Genomic DNA, 18,543 nt, shown 5'->3' with positions numbered 1-18,543 from the left:
ACCTACTGATTATTTTCAAGCTTTCCTACTTCTAATGTTACTTTTTTTTTAAAAAAATAATGATATCTCTATTGTTAATCTAACAATATACTGCAGTCCTTTAAAATTTCTTAATAACTTGCATCTTATGCGTTGGCTGATACGGTATAAAATCTCATGTTAAATTTTCAGTTTTCTGAAGGAGAATTAACTTGGTGTTTGAGTTTGTGATGCTGTCCTTTACCTTGACTTATTACTACTATTCAGTAGTAAATAGGCCTTTGTGATCCTCAGTGTATGCCTCAGTGCTATTAAATGGTAGCAGGTAATTCTCATTACTTTCTCTCTTACATAGGTTTCTTAGTTTTTTGCAACATACTATTTGCAGACGTGTTCCCATAATAGACTGAGACCTTTTTATCCCCAATGATGTTGAAAATAATGTTGTCACTGTTGCTCATCTGTTTCATATTATATAATTACTACTAGAACCAGCTACCCTGTATTACTTAGGATTTAGTGGAGAATAATCCCTCATCTTGTGTGCTCTGGAATTAGCTGTTCCAAGAGCATTTGTTTAAGAAATCACTTCTTTAAGCCTTGTTCCATTTAGGAGAGCATGAGATATATTGTAAATATATTTACAATATGTTAGGAAGTATGCCTTCTTAGAAGTACGTGTTGTGAGACATTATAATGCCACTTATTTGATTTTATTTAGAGGAGTGATGTACTTGTGTCACCGTACACTAACAAAACATAGTTTGTATCCGACATCATAGGAAGGATTTAAAATCCACCATCGGCAGCTGAGGGAATCCAGCTAAATACCACGTTGCACTTGTAAAATACCTTACCGGAAGCGCATAAAATGTCCGATTTGCCTAAAAGCTCGTTTATTTCCCACTGTAAGCACGGGTCTCACAAGCCAGACGTCTCCTCCGCCGGCGGAGGCGGGGTGGCGCCCGGGGTCCTGCCCGCCGGGATCAGCACCGCGGACAGCGCCGACAGGGCCAACGCGGTGGCTCCTGAAGCGAGGAGTGCCCGGTCCCGGTGGTGCTGCGTGGAGACCTCCACGCGGGTGGAAGGCGAAGGAATCACCCGTGTCAGAGCTGAGTGGGAACGCTTGACACCGTCAGGGGAGAGGAAGAGGTTGTGATACTACACCGCTTCCTATTCCTGGCAAAACCAGATGCTGAGTGTGTAAAATTTCACTTGCACCTCTTACGCATAGGCATAAGGTTAGCAAACTGCAACAACGAAGTTTTCCTCCTGAAATTTTCTCTCAGGCATTTCCTCATGGTAGAGAGGGTGGTCAATTGCAGAACAATCAAAAGGAAATACTGGCTGTTGATGTGGTGTGTGACATGCAGCTGTTCCCATCCTCCTCGTATTGCTTATATGTAGTTTTTCGGACTACCGTTTTGGGTTCTCCTGTTCATTACGGGAAATACGATCTGCAACTTCCAGTTAGAGCCAGTTTCATTACATGTCAGAGTTTCTTTGTTCTTCGTGACTGCTATCTTCTCTTCTTGGTTTTAGTGACGGTTTTGGAACCTGTGGCTGAAAACAACCTATTCACTTTCACCAACCAAATTCTCTCTTGTCCTAATTTCTGAGTTGCAAATGAGACCACAAGATTAAAATTTTAGCTCCACTGAAGTTAATACCACACATTAGGATTGATCTCAAGAGGTCCAGAATTTCAATTCAATAAATAACCCAACAAAAGTATATTTTGAGTAGAAGAAAGCAGAGACGCCATAATTATGTACTTTTGTACATTCATGTTTAAATACGCAATAAATGTGCAGTAAAGAGAATACTAATATATTCTTAATTTATACCACAAAAATAGTCTCACTTTCAAATGAGCTTTTACAACAGCAGGTCAAATATGTATCAAATGCCTATGTCTGCTGATAATCAATCCAATTAACATTTAAAAGCTTGAAACAAGTTATTTCAGTAGTCATATACATTCAGTATTTTTCGAACCTACTTTCTCATAAGTGTCTGCCTACGAAAGGAACAGTCCTGCAGTTCTAATCTTATTTTTAGCCTCAATATATTTGTAACTTTATGGAACTGCACAAAATCTTACTAGCAGTTTGATTAAATCTGTATCAACATCCAAAACATTCTATGGAACTCAAGGGGAAGCAATGCAGAAATGCAATTTTTTGGTTGTTTTTGTTTTTCAAGAGGAAGCCAGTGTTCATCTCCTTTCCATATTATTTCCATAATGAAACTGCACATCATTTTTATAGACTTTTCTGTAACCACGTTTCCTATGGAAAGATCTGGGATAGCAGCGCAGAACCATGCAGAGTTAACATCAGATTAGAAAGAATAATGCATTTTGTACTTCTAAGGTGATCTAGTTGAGAATTTTCCAGTCTGTTTCCTTGGCTAGTCTCCCATCTTGGGGACTCCTGAGAAACTGTGGCTACCCAAGTTTCAAGGTGCTCTGGCTGTGAAAAAAATTAAATTTTTCATGGAAGGAGAAGTTTCCATAGCTGTATATTTTAGTCAAGTTTCAGGCTGCATGAATCTCTCTGCAGACTTCTGTTATATGCCTTGTGTTTTCAATAAACACGTGGGACTGAAAGCTGCATCTGATTCTCTTGTCATGAAAATCCTTATTGACAGAGCTTGAGAAAAATACTTTCTCTTGGTGTTCCAGACTGTGAAAATATGTTAATATAAAGCTAATTGAGTAGAACGCTTAAATGCATGTTTTTACAAAAGAATTATTTTTCTGAAACAATGACAGGAATAATGTAATACTAAGTTAACTCAAGAAAGATTTAAGAGGAAAAACTCCCAGCAATTAAAATGTAAGTAGTTGCACTGAAAAACGTGATGTTTTGTGGAAGAAATGTCAATATGACTAATGAAATAGTAGAAGAGGAATATAAGTTAAAGAAATGGAGATTTAAAAATAAATCCTGACAAAATACATAACTTGGAACGCCAAATCTGTGCGGAAAGTAATAGAAAAATAATTGGTTTTATTTTCCGTTGTCAAACCAGGCTAGTTATCAGGAGCCTTTAGACCAAGTATTCAAGTTTGTAGTACAAAACTGTTTGCATGGTCATGTAATGTACGTTTATTTAGCCAGCTAGGTAACTCTATAGTGTGACAAAGCTGGGCATGTTCTCCTGACCAAAATTTTGGATGTGGCCGGGGGATTCCCCTGCGCTGCTGGCTCACGCAGCATGGAGAAGTTGCATCCCCATCTGTCAGACAGGAAAACGGTGACTGCCCCACGAAAAAGGCTTTGAGATCTAACAACGAAAAGTTGTGTCGTGAGGAGATTAAGGCATGGATAGGGAAGTTACTTTTATGTGATGTATGAGGCAGGCGGTGGGGTTATAGGGTTAAGTATTAGTCACTGAAAATTACAGTTGACATTTTCTTCGTGGATGAAACAGGGCCAGCGGGGTGCGATTTCCGCACACGGTTTGAGCCCCCGCGGCGGCTGCCGAGAGCCGGTCGGCGGAAAGGCGAGGAACCGCTCTCGTTCCCGAAGGGGCAGTAAAAATATAAAACTAAATTTGGGGGAGAGGAGACAAAAAAAAAAAGGGGGGGGGGGGGATAAAATTGTAAATAAAAAAGCCGCCCGCCGAAGCTCGTTACCTCCGGCCCGCTACCCGGCGGCCGCCCTGCCTCCCCCCCTCTCCGCCCCGGCGCCGCCATCTCCTCAGCTCGGCGCCTCCGCGCGCTTCCCGCCGCCTGCCGGCGCTGCCCTCGGCGCAGGCGCAGGCCGGGGCGCGCGGCGGCGGCGGCGGCGGGGAGGGGGGGGGGGGCCGGAGCGGCGCGCGCTGCGCCTTCGCTCGGCGTCCCGGGCGGCGTCTCAGCGCAGCCATGTCTGGCGGCGCGAGGCGGCGGGGCGCGCTCGGGCGGCGGCGCCCGCAGTGAGGCGGCGGGCGGGCGGGAGGCATTCATGTCGACGGCCGGGGATTAGCGCGGCGGACAGCGAGCCGAGCGGAGGGGGCGGCCGACCCGTCGCCCCCCCTTCCCGCGGGGTCTCCGGCGGGAGAGAGCCGTACCCGGCTGGCGGGGGCGGAGGGACATGGCTGACCGGAGCGCGCCGAGCTGCCACCTGCGGCTGGAGTGGGTCTACGGTTACCGGGGTCATCAGTGCCGCAACAACCTCTACTACACGGCGGCCAAGGAGATCGTCTACTTCGTGGCGGGGGTCGGCGTGGTCTACAGCCCTCGGGAGCACCGGCAGAAATTCTACCTGGGGCACCAGGACGACATCATCAGGTACCGCCGCCGCCGTGGGCCGGCGGGCCGCATCCCGCTGCCGCTTGCATCCCGCCGCGGGCCCCGGCCCGCTACGGCCGCCTCGGTCCCCCCGCCCGGCTCCTTCCCCGCCCGCTCCTCCCGCCCCCCTGGAGCGGGGCGTGAGTATCCCCCCCCCACCTTGGTCCCCCTCGCACCCCCGGCCTCCGCCGCCTGCCCCCGGTGCCGTCCCGGGCTGCGCCGGCACTCCGCCACCCGCGGCCAGTCAGCGCTGTGGCGATCCGGGGCGAGGATGGAAGTACACCAAGGACAGCCAGCGCTCCCTTACCCCCTCCGCCCCCCTGCCCCGGGCATCGCCGTGGGTAGGAACAGCCTGGAAATGGCTTTTGGCCGTCGGGTTTAACGGGCCGGGCCGTGTCTCCCCCCCTCCCACCTGCCACCGGTGCGCGGTGCCGAAACTTGAACGGGCAGATGTGCGCCGGGGTGCCCGGCGCGGCCCGGCGGCCTGGGTGAGGGTCCTCGCTTGGTCCCCGGCCACCCCTGGGTGTCACAGGGCCGGCGGGAGGAGAAGGAGTAATCTCGGGTGTGCCCTGAAGTACTTGGGCTGCGGAGGTGGTTAATCTGCAGCAGGTAGATCTTTGGCTCACATTTAAAAGGCGACGATGAGGTGGGGAATTGGTGGCCTGCCTGTAACTCACACAACTTGTAGGGTAATCTTAAAAGATCAGCCTTTCTTGCAAAATCGAAGCTTCTCCCATAGCTCAGTAGTTTGCTTGGCAGTGAATGCTATCAGGAGCTGAAGTTCATTAAAAAAAAAATAATTGCAAATTGATGTTGCAGAAGAAATGTGCTGGTGTTATTTCTTAAGTGTATTTTCAGTCTACGGATGCTTTTATAAGCCTAGTGCTGCTGTGAGATCAATGACAGAATTTGAAGAGTATGAAGGGCAAATGTGAGCCTGAGTCATCAAGCCTTTCCCTTCCAGTAGGTGTCATTGCGGATGGATTCTAAATTCTGATTTCCTTTGCTTTTCCTGTTGGGATAAGAGCTAGCAGTAGACAATTTTGTAGGTAATTTACAGAGCAAAATTTGTTTTTATGATGCTTAGTGCTCCAAGGCATACTTTTTCTATGCGTTACTCATATGAGTAACAGGTATTGCCAGCAGAGATCAGAGTAGATGCTATGTTTTTCATTTAAGCTTTTAGACACACTGGAAAACTTGGCCATAATGGCCATGTTTTTGTTTTGTTTTGTTTTGTTTTTTTGTTTAAATCTTCTTCCTGATGAAATGTAAGTAGTTTTGGAGCATGGCTGTGAATGTCCCTCGGAAGGGTGTTATGTCTATAGTGTATTTCTCCTTGGTGCTAAAAACGTGGAGAAGAAAGTAGACAGATAGTGTACTGTTATAGACCATTGTACTAGGGGTCTTGAATCAGAAGTTTGAATCACTGTTATTTGCATCATTTAATGCTTTAACATTCACAATTTAATCCAGGAAAGAGTGTTTCTTAGATACTGCTAGCTATCTCTGATGTCAAGTGTTGCAGGAGATCCAGATCTGCAACTTCCCATTGTGCTAAGGAAGCGGTGGCTCATTACTTGTTCTCATCTAAGGTCCAAGGTTGCTGTAGTGTAATATTACACATTTAAGGTCATGTATTCATGAGTGCTTCTGAATTACACCATTCATTTCAGTAAGACCTCTAGTGCAAGTATTACGTGGTTTGAACTAGAACTGGGGAAATTGTTTATGTTTTTCTGTGGTAACAGTTTTTTGCTCATTCTCTCTCAGTTTTGGTATAGTGTGCTACACTTGGCCAAGATGTGACAGAACTCATTATTCAGAATAGTACTAAACAAACAAACAAAAAAAATTCTGTCAAAAGTCAGCAAGCCAGAGAGGAAGAATATAAGGATTTTATCTGATTTGTATGGGCATGTACTTTGATTTGTATGGTACCGTGACCTGGCATACTGGAGTTTCTCCTGCTTTGAATTGTATTGATGTTGAGAGAATATAATTCTAAGTATGTTAGAGCATTACAATGTCATGCAGTTAGAATTTTGCATGCTTCTTAAATGCAAAAGCTATACAGAAATATTAGTGTGCTTAAAGAAGAGTGCTCAATTTAAAAGCAGCATGGCTCTTTCGGATAGTAAGATTAGATTTGCACTGATCCCTGTTGCACTTGCTTCTCTTTCTAAAAGCAACATGGTATCATTTAAATGTCATCATCCCATACTTTTCCTGACTAAACTTGCCTACCTAGACATGTTAGTATTTAAAGCAGTCATAGTAGGAAGGTCAAATATTAAAAAAATTGGTTTTTAAAATACCAGAAAACAGGTGCAAAAATGGAATTATATAATACAGTAATAGATGTTACTAAATTTTCTCTCTGAAGATAGCAAATTCAGGTGCTCTACTGAAAAAAAATCATGTTTTGTGTTTTAATAGGCTCAGCAAATACTGTCCGAACGCTGAGGCATTTGTGATGTTTTAGAGAAAGCAATGGGAAGATTGAGTGTCTTTTTACAAGTATGGTGTCTGAAAATCTTATATATTTAAAGAATCAAACTTCCATGAGCACAGCTCCATAGCTACAAAGACTAAGCAGTATATATTGCATGCTACGTGGTGATATTATTAGTACTCTTCATTATGAGAACTTCTATATCATTAGCATGCTTTGGATGACATTCTAATTTTAAGCATCAGTCAGGAAGAGAGGAATTGCAGTTCTTAAATCAGAGACCAACTCTTTATCTTTAATAACAGAAAACAGTATTCGATTAATGGACAGCTTGAGGATATTCTCTTTTGGAAAATTTTCTTCTAGCAGTAGCAGTTAGTTTGCCTTCTGCTATGAAGATTCACCTCCTTTTATTAAACAAAGTTCTGTAAGCCTGCTATAAGATTTTTGATGTGATTAGATGTTTTAACATAATTTACTTCCAGTATAAATGTCTAATCTCAGTTTTAATCATAGTGTCGTGTCCTGTGCCCTGCTTTCCCTCCACCCCTTTCCCCCCCACTTAACTGTGTACTGAAAGTGTAAGATCTCTTTTGATATTTTCTCCCTCAGTTCTATCAAACAGTCTTTTGGAATAGAAGAGGGTAATTAGGATCACTTGGGGCCTCTTTTATTAGTCTGGTTTTTGAATTGAACAATCTCAGTCATTCAGCTCCAGTCTGTCTCTAAAAGGACTTCTCTTGCTTTGTGGTGAGCTTTTGGTTTTTATTCTTTCTGAGAATCACTTTCCAGAAATCAACTCACTGTTCTGGAGGATAGAGATTATCATGTTTTTGATTTTATTTATCTCCTGGTTCTTGAGCATCTGCACGTTTTTATTGCTGAGGTCCTGGGTGTGTGCAGACACGGAATGTGTCATTTAGATGCAGAACTGCTTTGGAAATTTGCGTCTTTGGGAAGTGCTGTTAACTGAGTTTTCTTCCTTGTGTTTTTAGGAGCGAATAAGGAGGAAAATCTTGTACACGAAATCTCAGGTGACTTGCTTTGATAGCGCTATCCATTGCCAGAAGTGTAACTTGGACTTCTGCTGTGTTTGCAGAAGAAGATCCCCTATCCAGCCTGGGTTGTGTATATGTAGGAGATACTAATTATGGATAAGCGTGAATTATTCCTGCCAAGTAACTGATTGAAACTGTGTGTTCTGTAGGATTTCATAAATCACTGAACTAGCTTGTGAGGTGCAGACTGGTCTTGGTCTGTTTAGGTTAGATCTTTCCTTTGTTCTCTCTTTGTAATTTTAGGGATTTAGAGGAGTGTGGGTTATTTGATGTAGACTGTCCTTCCCTTGTCTGAGGGACCTTAGGGGGATCGTATTTAATCCTGATCTGCATAAAGATTTCAGAAGATGCCCCCCCCGAGTGTTAACTTGTCATACTGCAAACTGATGCTCGTGTTGAGGCTCTGTATTTGTCTGGGCTAGCTAAGATGTGTTTATGTACATTAATTTCTCTGATAGAAGGTGAGAAAATTGGAAACCCTGAACTTACCCACCTATTTAAATGGCTCTCTGCTGGCAAAAGCCTTTGATGCTGCCAGGGCTATTCTCTATGCTGACATGCTTCAAAGAGACTTTAAAAATAATTTTTCCTTTTGATGCTTTTTTTTCCTTTTCCCTAATACTAGCTCTGTGACTGTCTTTTTGTGAGTATTGGAATTTTCTGGGAATTGACTTTTCACCTGGCATTGATGATCCTGTTGAAAGGCAAAGTCTGAGATCAAACCAGTGCATCTTTTTCTGATCTTTAGTAGACCTGGCAAAAATGCATATTTTGCTTTCCTTGATGTCGGTTCTTCAGTTCAAATATTAGTATTCATTTGTAAGCCTGTCCTTGTGCACCATTATCTCTATGCTGGTGCAAAACAACAGCACAACCATGCAGGTCAAAGAAAGAAGAGGAATTATTATCCCCCTCCTACTTTTTTAATATCCATCATGTGAGTTAGCTGGCAAATAATAGTGCTGTTGTATATTCTTCCTAGAACTGTACCACCAATAAACTGTGACTACTTGATTAAGATGTCTGTGATCCATGTAGATTTTGTTGCTGAAGGTAGTAGCCAACACGTATTATACTTGAAAAACGCTTGCATTTCTGCTGATAATGCCATCTCTAGCTCTGCTGTAGAGAAACCGTAGGCTATGTCTAATAAGTTAATTTGCCTCCTTGCCTAGAAATCTGTGTATTTTTCCTTGTCTTGGTCTAAGTTGGGGAAAAGGAATCATGTATTGCCTGCCCAAGGACTCATGCAGTTATGTTTCTTGGGCAGGTACAATTTATAAAATTATTCAGAAAACATTAAAATTCTTTGCTATTAGGAGTTCTAGTACCAGAAACTAACAGATCCCCTGCTACAAAGACAGAGGAGAAAGAAAATGGTACGACTTTCAGTTTGGTTAAAAACATCTGGTTCTCTCCCACTTCATGCCCCTCTGTATCCCAAGATGGTAGAGAGGTCAATTGCAGAAAGCAGACATGTATGCAAGACAGGTAGAAAGAATGACAAAGCATTTCTCTGTCTTCTGACAGAGATAGGGTTTGGCTGTTTTCAGCAAAATAGTTTACTTGTCTGAATCACGGATTTTGTTAAGCCAGTTTTTCTTATTTGTTTCTGTGAACTCTAGGAATCCTCTTGGACTTTGTTTTCCAAGGGACAAAAAGAAGCAGCTAAAACGTCGGCTGCTCTGAACCGTGGTCTTTCTGGGCACTTTATTTAAGACTGTAATCTTTTTATATTTCAGAATTTGGCTCAGTCTACAAGAGATGGTCCTGCCTGAGATTCTGTGATCTTGCTCCTGTATTCCAAGGCAAAATGAACCATTTCTTTATAGTGTCAACATTTCTGAGGTTCTAGTGAAAATCAAAATCACACCTGCTCCCTGATGTTGGTGCTGTCCACCAACTCTGCGTGAAGGAGATTTTTCTACCTGTTGTTTCACCCTCAGCATTAGCCAGTTATCATCTAAGAAACTGTTGGACTCTGACAACTGCTTTCTGAGACTGCTACTAGATAATGCTCTCCAGGAGGTGGGTCCAGGCTTCCTCTGTGTGGCTGTCAGCTGTGGTTTGCAAACAGAAATTCTAGTAGTGTAGTGATTAGTCACATCCTAGTTTTGAATGGTGACTCTGGTCTTTTCCTCATCCTCTCCTTTTTGTTAACTTTGCATTGTTATGACTTGGATGACTAGCTGTTGGACTTTTTTTTCTGTAAAGATGCTGTGTATTTCTATCACCTCATTTTATCATTCTGGCTCTCTGTTCCCTTTTCATTAGATCCATGTCATGAGAAAACCTTCTGAAAGGAGAGAATATCTTTTCTCAGAAAAAGAGCCAAACAGACAGTTTCACAGGAATGTAGAGGGAAATTGTTTTATTTCCATCTTTTCTATTCCTTCAGAAGACTAACACCCTAAGATCCATCCTAGTTCTCAAAAACCTCAACAAATAATTCAAGTAATTGAAAGTTAGGGTATCTGCTCTCAGGTTTATTGTCATCTTCTTGTCTGGAAAAAATGGTGTATGCCTCTGACCTAACCCCAGATGACAGTCAAGAACAAATGTTAAGCAACAGATATTATGTACAGCTACAAAATTTTATCAGATGGAATTCTATCAATTGTTTTGGCAGCAGATTATGAATTTTCACCAGGAATTTCATGATTAGTTGTGTATTTTGGATTCCAGGGAATGTGAATGAATATCGCAGTTGCCACATGAGGATAAATTTCTTCATTATCCATTATATGTGCAACTTCTTCCATCTTTTGAATTGCTAATGTAATAGAGATAAAACAAGCTTCGGCATGTTCTGCTGAGGAATTCTTTGTATGCCCTTGAATTCTATGCAGTCCAGATCTTTTTTCTAGAAGAGAACTCTGTTATTTGCAGAAATGTAATCTCTCAAATTATTTCAACAATCATAGCCTTTGAGGAAGGCCAGTCAGCCCACTTTAGATTCTCTAATAACTTTACTGGAGGAAAACAGGAGGAAAATCCATCTTACAGTTATGCCTCAAATGTGAAATTGGGCATGCATAGAAACACCTCAAAATGTTGCTTGTGTAATACTTAGGAAACCTACAAAGTGCATACATTCTGGATTCTTATTATGGATAGTCCTGGGAAACCAGTCTGTGTTCTTAAGTCCCAAAGAAAGTCTGTGGTAGGAATCCTTCCCCTCTACCCAGCACTGGTGAGGCCATACCTGGAGTACTGTGTCCAGTTCTGGCCTCCCCAGTACAGGAGAAACATGGTGCTACTAGAGAGATCCCAGTGAAGGGCTACGAAGATGGCTGAGGATCTGGACCATCTCTCCTGAGGAAAAGCTGAGAGAGCCGAGACGATTTAGCTTAGGGAAGAGAAGGCTTAGGGGGGATCTTTTCAATGTATATAAATACCTGAAGAGAAAGTGTAAGTAAGATGGAGCCAGGTTGTTTTCAGTGGTGCCCAGTGACAGGTCAGGTGACTTTCCAACTAAAAATCAAAATTGCAGACCCAAATTCAACAGTGGGGGCTTGCAGAATTGAAAGTTCAGTTCCAAAGCTTCAGGATTTTGACTACAAACATCCATTTATGATGTCCTTCCAACATGAAAATTCAAATAAAGATAATTTAATGTAAGTCTACAGTTAAGGAAATTATTTTTGAAATTATTTTTTCTTGAAGAAAATTAGACATTGAGAATAGATTGTGGGGTTTTGATGTGCAATGGAATGTTTACTGTGAAACCTAATAGCTTTAATAGTTTGTTTTCTGCAAAGAAGAGCAGGCTTTGGAGTGTGTGCTGGTGTGTCCTTGCTCAAATGTGACAACTGGAGTTCATTCTCCATCCTCACTTGATGAGGAGACCATGTTCTTGCTTCAAAGGATGAAAGCAGTGTAATGCTGAAATCACGTAACTGTTCAGAGAGGTTTATTACAGCAACTAAAATCCCTCGAATAGCTTAATTCACCAAGCTAATGTACTTTATGAATAAGGCATTTCCCTTTTCTGAATACAGTATTTTGAGGGACTGATTGGTTTATTTTCCCAGGAGGCTTAGATTTGCAACTTAAAAATCAAGTATTCTCCTTAGGTTATTCTTAGGCTTATATGGTGCCATGTTTGTTTTGATTGTACTAAAGATAAATCCATCTACTCTCACTTTGTCATCTCCAGATGTTTTTTAAGGGCATAATTAGTTTCTTTCCCTCCATTAAAGAACGCATGATTTAATGGGACCTAAATTATGTCATAATTAAAGTAACCATTCCTCCTATGAGCTTCTAGTTCAAGTATCTTTTGACTGTCTGTCAGTCAAAATGGTATTTCTTCCAGCAGAGGTAATTGCTAGGACAAGGAGTAAGATAATTACTCTGCTGACTGCTTCATTTTATGCCATGGCTCACAAGGACAAAGTCCCTGTTAAACTCTGTCCAGCTTTTCATGTTAAGTGATCTAAAATTGTCAAACGTACAGAAGTCTGGAGGGAAGGTATATGTTCATGTCTTAAATCAGAGGGAGAGAGGAAAACCTTGTTTTCTGGGTAGTTCTAGAGCTGTTCTGGAACATGTGTTGTACCAGGCTGGAAGATGAGGGATTTATTGTTGAATCTTTATTACAATTTTTTTTTTTTTTTTTTTTTTTTTTTACTGAAAGCTTTGTACGTCATCTTTTTAAAATACCTTTTGCTTGGATTTGGTTTGATAAAATGAAAGTATTTTAGGAATATAGAATAAAATATTTCCTGGATTCAGTTTTGGAATGGGACTAGAGTGTGCTTGTTGTTTAATATGACTGCATACCATTGAAAACTTTATTTTTCATAACTGAAACTAAATTAATAGAAATACCAAAAATACTGAACCAGGATTGAACATCTAAAACATACTAAAATTGATTAAAGCAGATCGACACAGCAAAGAGCTACAGGCTTATGAGCTTGCCTTCATGCATCATGCTTTTCATAGCCAGCAGCCACATCACCTTCTGATGAGTCTGTCAGCACTCACAGGCAGGGTCAGATCAGGTCAATACTTAAATAAGAAAATGTCTTGGTGCTGTGCAGACTGCTTTTCTTGATTTGGTAGTTGGCTCTTCTTCTCAGAACTAATGCAACAACATGAGGCTCTAGGACAGTGTCAGAGAAGAACAGGAAACATAACCAAAGGCTTAATAATGTTTGTTAAAAATTTTAAAGGATTTTCTGCAGAATTTTGAGGTCTGCCCTAATCTTTTAACTTTTCCAAATTGAAGTGAAAGCAATTATGTTTATGCTTACTTACATTTTTAAAGTTTTAATTTGTTAGTCATCCTCTTGGTATAGGTAGAGAAGTAAATTATGCTCCGAGCTGATTTTTAACAGCATTATGAAGTTAACTTACTATTGTGTTTGCAATGTTATTATGATAGTGATAGGCAGTAGCTTAGCATGCTTGAATAAAATAATTATTTTGAAGGGTTTATCTGAAGTCAAATGTTAGTGGGTTTTTTTAATGCAAAATTTAAAGTTTCAGATAAGACATGAAATAAAGATCAGGTTTAAAAGCTAATTATTTAAGATTTGATTTATTTTCTTCCCTCTCTAAGTGTTTTAGATTGAAAAACATAGTATACTAGTTCTGACATATCAAAAAATGAGTTTAGATTTTACTGTAATTATTAACACAAGCACTGTAGGCTTTTTAAAAAAGGTGCTTTCCTTGAAACAAAACCTGAAATAATTATAAAACCTCCCCCAAACAAAAAAAATATAAAAAGTTATTTCTAGTTTTGTCATCTCCAATTTTGGGTTTTTAAAGTTTAAGCTGACACTGGCATAAAGGAAAAAAAGCTGGAGGACATCACTTTTGTCTAGTGTCAAGGACTTTGATACCTATCGGTTACATATTGCGAAACATAGAAACCACAAAGAATGCCAGTGTGTGCACCATCTGATAACAAATCCCTGGAACATTTTTGGTGTTGATCACCTTTACTTTAATTTCAATTTTTTGTCTTTCTGCTTCAATTTTGATCATGAAAATGGCAAAAGTGATGTCATCGTTACTCAGAAAGAGGACAAACTTTGGTGTGCATTTAGTAGCTGATAGCTGAGTTGAGGGAAAGTACTCTTGGAAACATCTTCATCAGCTTGTGAACATGAAGAAAATCTGTGCTTTGAAGGCCCCATCCTGACATAGCTGTTACTTTGGTGATATATGAAATATTCCACTTCTACGCAGCATTTAAAGCAAGATGTCTTTATGTGACCAGTTCTGTTAGAAAAACCAATTTTTCTTGTTTTTCTTCTAGCTGCTAGGGGATACCTGTATTATTAAATCTCTAGGGAAATATAATACCTCTTCTTCAGAATAACTTTAATTGGCCTAGTTGAAAAAGACTTTCCTTCAACTGGGAATCCTTGTTACTGTTGAGAGGCTTACTGGTAGGCTTGTTTTCTTTTGAATAGGGTCTGTAAGATGGTGCCTGGTGCTATCTTCCTGTGAAAACAATGGGTATTCAGATCTTACTTCAGAAGATACAGTGGACGGTCCTTCCAGCTGCTTTTCACGCTTTTCTAATTTCTTGTCACTGCTTGATCTTCTAAGTTTTTTCAGGAGACTTTTCTTCATAGTGCCTATTGCTTTGTCCTGCAGACAGGACGGATCAAGACCTGTATCTGTATGCCCAGATCAGTCTGATTCCTTTGCTTTAAAAACATGCATTACTTCCTCTCATTTTAGCCAAAAATATCCCCTTATTTTAACTCCCATCCTAAAAGTGATGTTCAACTTCTTATTGCTTAAATAGTCATGGGGTCGTCTTTGACAAATATTTTTGGAGGCTCACTTTTTTGGAGGTATCTTGGTATTGTTTGTCTGTGGATTAGCATTGTTCTGCATCAGAATGATGTTCCTATGCTGAAAAGCAGTGGATTTGTACAATGGGAATATCAACTCCTTTTGAGCTGTGAATTTAAATGCCTCTTTTTCTGAGCTGGGGTAAACCAGTTTGTTCATAGTAATTTTTTTACTTTAAACTGTCCAAATATAAGCAGAATTACTCAGTTTTAAGACAGGCATGACGAAATGAGAGAATCTTAAACATATGCTTTAGATAAGTTCCAAGAGATTTCTCTGCATTTGATTCAGCTAACAAACTGCTGGGATACATATCCAGTCTCAGAAGCAGGACCTCGTCTTCAGAAAACCCTCACCTGCACATCGTTTCGGAACCTGATTGGGGATAGTGGGTAGGATCCGGGGCTGGCACAGTAGGACACCTGAGCTGACCCTGGCATTCTGTTCAGATTTAAGCTTTCCTCTTTGCAAGCATTGCTGTGACTTGGAGCAGATACTTCTTGAGGGTTTGAATTTGAGTCAAGAGAAATGTGTCCAAAGAGTTAGTGCTGTAACTTTGGAGAAAATAATGTCATTTTGAACAAAGTGATCAGCTTTATAGGTAGCACAGGTGGTACTTCCACTGATGGTTTAGCCAGATCTGTGACAGATGACTTGCAGGGAAACTTTTAATTTGCCTTTTATGCTGTGTTGACTATAGGATATATTACAATTTAAACTTCCTTTGACCTTATACAAGATATACTGATGAGATATTTGACATAAAATTTTATGTAAACAAAGTGTTTGATTCGGGTGAAGAATTCAGCGGGACTCAAGACAAACAGAACTGAGTCAAAGGACCAGACCTAATAATAAAGCAAACGTATCCAAGCTGAAAACATGTTTCTAAAGTAATCATAGTTACAGCAAAATCATTGTGTTCTCACCTCTAGCTCACATTTTTCGCTGCCGATCATGTATTGTATTCTTTTCTTTACCAGAATTGGAGAATGAAATATGTAGATATGACATAGTTTTATAACAATTTTCTGAAAGACTCAATTTAAAAGAATTGTTTTACTGCTTTGCTTCTTTCTATTTATGTGATACACTTATTGTGACTAAATCTAGTTCGATATAATGGTAAAAATAACTAGCCCTTCAATTTTCTGAATTATAGGATAACTTATTTTAATAATAAAGCTGCTGAAAATGTCAGACTGTGATCCAGGTGCATGCAAACATTATACATATATATAGTTGGGAAAAAAACCCAAAATATACTTAAGGGTAGAAGTCACTTATAAACATTTACGCATTTTAGTCATTTAAAGTGAGTGGTGATGAGATGTCTCCATTTTATCAAGACAGTATGTACACAGAATGACTGGATTAATTCTATGTTTTGGCTAGCTGACAACTGTATAAACCTTCTCCTGACTTTTAGAACTGTGCTAATCCTTGTTCCCTGTTTATAATCCCTCTACAAGAGCGAGCAAGGTGAATGATGCTTTATTTTAGATCAAGACAAGGCATCTGACGGCATTTGGAAACTGCCTGAAGATTTATTGTGGTGAGTGTGACATTTTAAGCCAAATAGTCTTCCAGAGTGCTTAGGGAAATAACACGAAAATTTCAAGAACTGGTAAATGTTTGGTTTGGTGGTTTTTAGATCAAGGTTACACTTTAGATGACATTTGCATTTTTAGTTACATGTTCCTCTTTTACTTATTGCTTTATCAATTGCTATTTATTGTACCATAGAAATTAATACCATAAAAATGAATAGCCTTTGGAACATTATCCAGTAATAATTTATAAATAATTGTGATTTTTATCTTCTGTGGGTTACAGCATATGTTTATGATAATGAGTATACATTACGTTACCTCACTGGAAACAGTGAACTGAATCAGTGTTCTTGAGATAAATGTAATTTTAGAACAGAAGAGTTGTATTTTCCTGAAAGTGTTGCTCATGAATTTTCTTTATTAATTTTATTCTTTTTAGTGATTTTTAGTAATTAAGTTTGTGAGCCCCCATGTGCAACAGCTTTCATTGCCTACCAAATACATATTGACCTTGGAGTCTGTTTAGTATTCTTGCATTTTCCCATGCTTCCTTCCTGTTTTGTTTATGCTTCTGGTAATTGTGGGGTTTTTGTTTGTTTTAGCAGACAGTCTTTCATGTAAATATTTCTGTTCTGTGGTCTCCCTCATATTTTTATAATGTTTTCTAAACAATGGTTCAGGTGCTGTCCCATCTTTAGTTAGGTCCTGGCTCATTTCACTTTTCTGGGCACGAAGTTAGATGCTGAGATGATAAATTTGAGGCAAGTGTTATAGATGTCCTTGGCTTTCCTTTTCTGTAGGAAAACACCTTTGTCTAACACCTGCAGAACACCTTTAGGTGTGGTGTTCTCACGAGCTTGGGAAAAAATCTAGTTGATCTGCAGTCGCCAGGGTTGGCAAGATAAAGATTGTTTTAGTGCTCTCTTCTGCTCTAAACCTTTGGTAATGAAATGCAGTCCGTTGAAGCACAGAATATTGTGCTTACCTCAGCTTATTTCATTAGGGGCTCTGCCACTGCCTTTTTCCCACCATTCCTTATTTTAAGCCAACTGCTAATTTTATCAGTGTGACCTTTATGTATAAACGAAAAACCTTTCAAAAGTTGTCACTAATTATTCTGTGGCTCTGCTCTTGAATATGCAGGTAAGTTTTTTTGTAATATGTCCCATAGGAGAGAAGACTGATTTGCTGTTTAATATACTTGTTCAGAGATATGAAAGAAAATTGCACAATGTGATTAATTTTTTTTTTCTATATAATATTAGAAGATCTAGTATAAATCTCAAAAATAACAGAAGGAAGATTTATTTAGTAGTTAAAACTGTTGTAAATCTCTTATGGAGAAGAAGCAAACAGTAATGACTGGATGAATGGTTGTTTGAAGAGTTTTACCATGATAGCAGATGATTTAGAAACAAGAGGATTTTGTACTTCAAGCAAATTTATTTAGTTAAGTTTTGAGGTCAAAAGCATCCAAAATAACCTTTTTCTGGAAATAAATTTTTGAAATTTTCCTGGTTAAAATATTTGAAGTAAATGTACTGAAATTAGAATGAGAGTGATTATAACTGTGATAAGAACTTCTGTCATTCATTTTTCCTTTTTAGCCTGTATTTCACTGCAAACTTTATTTGAAATTAAATCTGTTCTGATTTTATTAGGCATACTTGTCTCAGTGTCCACATAATTGTCTACAGCATGATGATCTTTACTTAAGCTAAGTAGTTTCTTAGCTTGTAGACTGGTTAGAATGGGAAATCAATATTTTCACTTTAATTTTAGGCTGCTTCAGTTTTTTAATCTCTGATCATTTTGTAGGTTTGTACACTTTTTGCCACTTGTATTTGGGAGTGAGGAACTGGTTTCTAACTTTGTGCCTAACAGATCCTAACCAAAACATTTAATAGGGCTTGCTGATTTCTTGAGGGATCTCTTTTGGGTCATAATACATAGTCACCCAAAAGAACTGAATAGCTGGACTGCCTCTCTCGTAAGTTATTGACAGCTGATTGCAGTACCTTTTCTTCCTGCAGATCTTACTGTTCTGTATTTTTTTTTTCCTTTTTCTCCCCTCTTTTTTTTTTTTTTTTTCTGTTACTAGTACTGAGGGGAGGTTATGCTTGACAGTTTATATCTAGTAATGGTTTAAGGAACAAGTCTTAAGTCCTTGCATTGTCCTGTGAGGAAAGAAGGAAGTTAGGTATTTTATTCAATGGGATTCCATTCCTTGGTTATGTCACATTATTGTACCACCAGTTATTATAAATGGAATTGATTCTTTGATGTGAATAGATAGTAGAAGATAATAGGACATTGTCTTAGCAAATTTATCTGCAAATCATTTTGGATTATATGATATTTCTGACTTTTCAGAGAGAAGAGTTTTTTTGCTAGGAATGT

The 18,543-nt window shown here is 39.6% G+C and overlaps 1 protein-coding gene across 11 annotated transcripts in view; it reads left to right on the top strand.

Moving 5' to 3' along the window:
• Positions 1 to 3,879: 3,879 nt before the first annotated feature.
• EML5 (EMAP like 5) overlaps positions 3,880 to 18,543 on the top strand; it is a 111,050-nt gene continuing 96,386 nt past the window's right edge. For 6 of the 11 annotated variants that reach the window (XM_042791012.1, XM_042791011.1, XM_042791009.1 and 3 more), the window contains exon 1: positions 3,883 to 4,255. In XM_042791012.1, coding sequence (XP_042646946.1) covers positions 4,059 to 4,255 — 197 coding nt within the window. In that variant the 5' untranslated portion in view covers positions 3,883 to 4,058. Of the gene's footprint in view, positions 4,256 to 18,543 lie in introns of all 11 variants that reach the window. The other 5 variants (XR_006165151.1, XR_006165152.1, XM_042791014.1 and 2 more) reach the window with 2 other exon arrangements.

Source organism: Tyto alba, unplaced genomic scaffold, assembly GCF_018691265.1.
Source record: "Tyto alba isolate M040663 unplaced genomic scaffold, T.alba_DEE_v4.0 Super-Scaffold_18, whole genome shotgun sequence".
Taxonomy (NCBI): Eukaryota; Metazoa; Chordata; class Aves; order Strigiformes; family Tytonidae; genus Tyto; species Tyto alba.
Note: the sequence above shows the minus strand (reverse complement) of the source record. Positions and strands in the feature narration are given on the sequence as shown.